The 5,677-nt window shown below is 40.0% G+C and overlaps 1 protein-coding gene across 1 annotated transcript in view; it reads left to right on the top strand.

Moving 5' to 3' along the window:
- The window catches only part of ENAM (enamelin), a 21,527-nt gene extending 18,221 nt beyond the window's left edge, over window positions 1-3,306 (top strand). The window contains exon 7 of the mRNA XM_011998158.1: window positions 469-3,306. Within this exon, the coding sequence (XP_011853548.1) occupies window positions 469-3,306 (2,838 nt within the window). The remainder of the gene's footprint in view (window positions 1-468) is intronic.
- Window positions 3,307-5,677: the final 2,371 nt, after the last annotated feature.

The raw sequence follows: 5,677 nt of genomic DNA, 5'->3' as shown, positions 1-5,677 counted from the left end.
CGCGCACCACCACACCCAGCTAATTTTTGTATTTTTAGTAGAGATGGGGTTTCACCATGTTGGCCAGGATGGTCTCAATCTCTTGACCTCGTGATCCGCCTGCCTCGGCCTTCCAAAGTGCTGGCATTACAGGAGCAAAAGAAATCTTAAAAGAGATATGTAAAAAGAAAACAGAAAAATTAGGAAGATGGAAGATGAAATCATTAAAAACAAAACAAAAACCCTCAGATGTATAAGACCTAAAAAGAGAAAGCTGAGCAGTGGTCAGAAAAAAATACCAGAAGAGAGAACCAGAAAAAGTATGGTCATGGAAACCAAGGAGGAATCAAATTTCAAGAAAGAAAGTAAAGCTAATGATGTTAAAAGAAACATGTGACTGATAAGATTTCCCTGTTATACTAAAAAATTCCAAGCAACACCATGGTGGGAAACAAAGGGTAATACTGATTTCCATTTTCTTTCCTACAGAATCCTTACTTTGGATATTTTGGATATCATGGCTTTGGGGGTCGCCCTCCTTATTATTCAGAAGAAATGTTTGAACAAGATTTTGAAAAACCCAAAGAAGAAGATCCTCCTAAAGCAGAAAGTCCAGGCACAGAACCCACAGCTAATTCAACAGTTACTGAGACGAATTCTACCCAATCAAATCCTAAAGGGAGTCAGGGCGGAAATGACACCAGCCCCACAGGAAACAGTATCCCAGGACCGAACACTGGGAACAACCCTCCAGCTCAAAATGGGATTGTCCCACTCCCTGCAGTCAACACTTCAGGCCAGGGAGGGCCAGGAAGTCAAATCCCATGGAGACCAAGTCAGCCAAATATTCGTGAAAATCATCCAAATCCTAATATAAGAAATTTTCCTTCGGGAAGACGGTGGTATCCCACTGGTACTGCCATGGGGCACAGACAGAATGGGCCTTTTTACAGAAATCGACAAGTTCAAAGGGGTCCTCAGTGGAACTCCTTCGCTTGGGAAGGTAAACAAGTAGTTCGTCCAGGAAATCCAGTTTATCACAAAGTTTACCTTTCTACTTCAAGAGGCAATTATCCCAATTATGCAGGAAATCCAGCAAATCTCAGAAGAAAGCCTCAGGGGCCAAATAAACACCCTATGGGAACTAATGTTGCCCCAGTTGGTCCCAAACATGGCCCTGTTGTTCACAATGAAAAAATCCAAAATCCAAGGGAGAAGCACCTGGGTCCAAAAGAACAAATAATAGTTCCTACAAAGAATCCAACCAGCCCCGGGAGAAACTCTCAACAGTATGAAGTTAATAAATCAAATTATAAACTGCCTCACTCTGAGGGTTATACACCAGTCCCAAATTTTAATTCTGTTGATCAACATGAAAACTCCTATTACCCAAGAGAAGATTCCAGAAAAGTACCAAATTCTGATGGACAAACCCAAAGCCAGATTTTGCCCAAAGGGATGGTTTTAGAGCCAAGAAGGATCCCATATGAATCAGAAACTAATCAGCCAGAATTAAAGCACAGCGCATATCAGCCTGCTGTACACCCTGAGGAAATCCCTTCTGCAAAAGAACATTTTCCTGCTGGAAGAAATACTTGGGACCACCAAGAAATCTCTCCACCTTTTAAGGAACATCCTGGGAGGCAAGAAGAACATTTACCCCATCCTTCCCATGGTTCTAGAGGAAGGGTTTTCTACCCTGAATATAACCCCTATGATCCCAGGGAAAACTCACCATACCGTAGAAGCAATATATGGGATGAGAGAGATGATTCTCCCAATACTATGGGGCAAAAAGAAAGTTCACTCTACCCCATAAATACCCCAGACCACAAGGAGACAGTCCCTTATAATGAAGAAGACCCAATTGATCCAACTGGAGATGAAGTCTTTCCTGGACAAAATAGATGGGGTGAAGAGTTGAGCTTCAAAGGGGTCCCAACAGTTAGGCACTATGAAGGTGAACAATATACCTCAAATCAGCCAAAGGAATATCCTCCCTATTCTTTAGACAATCCATCAAAACCAAGGGAGGATTTTTATTATAGTGAATTCTACCCATGGAACCCGGATGAGAATTTTCCATCATATAATACAGCTCCTACTATGTCACCACCTACAGAGAGCAGGGGTTACTATGTTAATAATGCCGTTAGACCAGAAGAAAGCAATCTATTTCCTTCATGGAATTCCTGGGACCACAGGATACAAGCCCAAGGTCAGAAAGAAAGAAGGCCATATTTTAACAGAAATATCTGGGATCAGGCAACACATTTACAAAAAGCCCCAGCTAGGCCACCAGACCAGAAAGGTAACCAGCCCTATTCCAGTAACACCCCAGTTGGGCTTCAGAAAAATCCAATGTGGCATGAAGGTGAGGATTTGAACTATGGCATGCAAATGACTAGGATGAATTCTCCAGAGAGAGAACATTCATCTTTCCCTGACTTCATCCCACAAAGTTATCCATCAGGTCAAAAAGAGGCACATTTATTTCACCTAAGCCAGAGAGGCTCTTGCTGTACTGGTAGCTCCACAGGGCCCAAGGACAATCCACTAGCTCTACAAGACTACACTCCATCCTATGGTCTTGCACCTGGGGAGAACCAAGACACCAGTCCTCTGTATACAGAAGGTAGTCATAGCAAGCACACAAGACATATCATCTCCCCAACAAGCACCCTACCAGGCCAAAGAAACAGCTCAGAGAAGATGGAAAATGAAAACCCTTTTAGAGATGATGTGTCCACTCTGAGGAGGAACACACCATGTTCTATAAATAATCAACTGGGCCAAAAGGGAATTATGCCATTTCCTGAAGTCGATTCCCTTCAAGCAAAGAATACACCTTGTCTCAAAAATGATCTTGGAGGAGATGGGAACAACATTCTGGAACAAATTTTTGAAGACAACCAGCTCAATGAAAGAACTGTTGACCTTACTCCTGAGCAGCTTGTTATTGGTACACCTGATGAAGGCTCCAATCCAGAAGGCATCCAAAGTCAAGTCCAAGAAAATGAGAGTGAGAGACAGCAACAAAGACCATCTAACATCCTGCATTTGCCATGCTTTGGCTCCAAATTAGCAAAGCATCACTCTTCCAGCACTGGAACTCCATCTAGCAATGGAAGGCAAAGCCCATTTGATGGGGATTCAATTATGCCTACTGAAAATCCTAACACATTGGTTGAGTTAGCTACTGGGGAACAATTTAAGAGTACAAATGCAGACCCACTTGATGCAGGCGAACACAGTCCATTTGAATTCCTTCAAAGAGGGACCAATGCAGAGGACCAGGTACAAGACTGCTTACTACTTCAGGCCTAAGGGTTATCTCAACCAAGCATTCTTGGGGGGAAGAGAAATCACTGACATTCTATACCAATGGTTCCCAAAATTTTTTCCCCAAGACTTAATTAAGTATCTGACTGTCTTGGTGATCCTTAAGTTTTCTCCCCTCTCAGCAATAGCAGTAGCAATCCAGGTGGAGCTAGGAGTAGCAACCCAGGTGGAGCTGAGATTGGGCCTCTGGGGATCACCAGATCTAGCACTTTCACAAATTAGTGCAGACCTTAAAAAAGCAAGAAGGTCATGACCATCCCTGCCTTGAAACTTGGAAGTTACTTGTCTGAGTTAGTTTCCTTTTGCCTGATGACTTCTCCTTTTGCTCTCAAAGTTCCATTCTTGCAAAATTGGTTTTTCAAGACTGAAAGGCAGATTAACTTTCCATTCTACACGTGGAGATCCACAAATCAGTATAGTCCTAATGCACTGTACATTTCTTTCTTGTGTTGATCTTGTCAGGTTTTTTCCTACTCAATATTCTCTTCAAGCATTTTTTTCTTCCACTGCCACTCTCTTTACCTTTATCATTTCCTTTTCTTAGCTTTCTTCCTTCTTTTCTCTCTCCCTCAAACTTTCTGTATTTAGCTTGCTATTCCTCATCTTTTTCTATGTATCACTTCTTACATATTAAGCTCGCTATTTTAACCGTTACTAGTCTTTTCTTTATGTCTACCTCCTCCATTATGTCTTCCTCTCTTCCCACCTACCTGTTTTGTCTCCCAATGTACCATTTGTCAACTAATCCCTCTCCTCTCTGACTCCTTTCTTCCCTTCAGTTTATCTTTTTCCCTGCTACACCGTTTTCATCTTGACTGCATGTCACTCTCTTCCTTTTTGTATCCACTCTCTAAATCGTACCCTAATTTTTTATTGACCCAGCTTAACCATCATTATAGAATTTATTTTGGAAATGGTAGACACTGATAGCTACTTTTTTTTAGTTATCTTAGGGTCTCTACCAAGTAGACACAGTTCAGTTAGAGAGATGTATTTAAGGAGAAGGGAAGATAGGATACCCAGGACTAGCAGCCTAGGGAAAAGGCTTAGGAAGGTGGAGAATGAGGAACTGAAGAAACTGCCGCTCTGACACTGCACATCCAGGAAAAAGGACTAGGACTTGCCATACACCACCAAGTTATAATCCGCAGGATCTGTAGAAGACATTTTGGGAAACACTCTCTTAAATAAAAACTCAATGTTTAGTTGTGGTTTTTTTTGTTTTGTTTTGTTTTGTTTTACTAGTTCAACATAAGTGATTCTACCAGTATGTGCTACTACCAAACATTCTTCAAGTCCATGCAGAATTATTTACAGACACTCTTTCTTGGTATCTTGAATAAATTGTGTAAATTATTTTGAAAACTGGATATTTCTATATACCTTGCTTATAATACATCAGTGATTATTATTCTTATTAATAACATGTTGGCCTATTATCTGGATATCCCTTGCCTAGAGCAGGAAACATTCTCAGAATTGCCTAAAAGCATACCTTATAACTTTAAGAGATTTCTTGGGATAAATATTCAGGGGCAGACTTCATAAGAAGATCTCAAACATTTGGGGAAATACAATGTTGAAAACTTCCTGAGAAAAGGAATCTTGCCCTTGAAGCTTCTAAAGCACCTAGCACAGTGTCTTGAACATAGAAGGTACCCAATAAATATATATCAATTGATTTTTTAATGACTTTCAAAAGTCCCATGAAAACACCATAGTCTGCTTTTCCTGAAAGGCGACCATCTGGGATGCTGAATGAGCCACCACTCTGTAGCTTTATATATTCAGCAACATTTCCATCATAGAATTTCAGTGTAAGAAGGGACCTTAGAGGTAGATTATCCAGGCCATCCCCTAGTGCTTACAATCCCCTCCCCCTGGCCAGTTTTATATTTTAACCACATATTGAAAAATTCATTAACTTCTTTTGTATAAAACTGTCTTTTAAGAATTATCCTTTCAAAATAAAAATGTTATTGTTTCACTAGTTTATTTTTCCAAATGATTTTTTTGAAATCTCAATATGAGTACTTTCATTACAAGATACTCACTTCATATTTCACCAAAATGTATAGGTTCACATAATTGTTTTGGCAGATATGTTGACATATCTGAATTTATGAGACGCTGCTGCTTAAACTGCCATCTGAGATCGCTGCAATGTAAAATGTAAAAAGTATAGTATGACCCTTCCAAGCTGTCTTGAGCATAGGTAAATCTTTTTTCTAAAAAAGTATAGTGTGACCAAAAGAAAACATATTTTGAATTTGAAAACACACCGTAAAAATAAGGGAAAATGTCTCTCCAGAAAATAACTGTTTTCTTTTTTTTTCTTTTTCTTTTTTTTTTTTTT

Source organism: Mandrillus leucophaeus, unplaced genomic scaffold, assembly GCF_000951045.1.
Source record: "Mandrillus leucophaeus isolate KB7577 unplaced genomic scaffold, Mleu.le_1.0 Scaffold559, whole genome shotgun sequence".
Classification (NCBI taxonomy): Eukaryota; Metazoa; Chordata; class Mammalia; order Primates; family Cercopithecidae; genus Mandrillus; species Mandrillus leucophaeus.
This window is presented reverse-complemented; position numbering and strand designations above follow the sequence as displayed.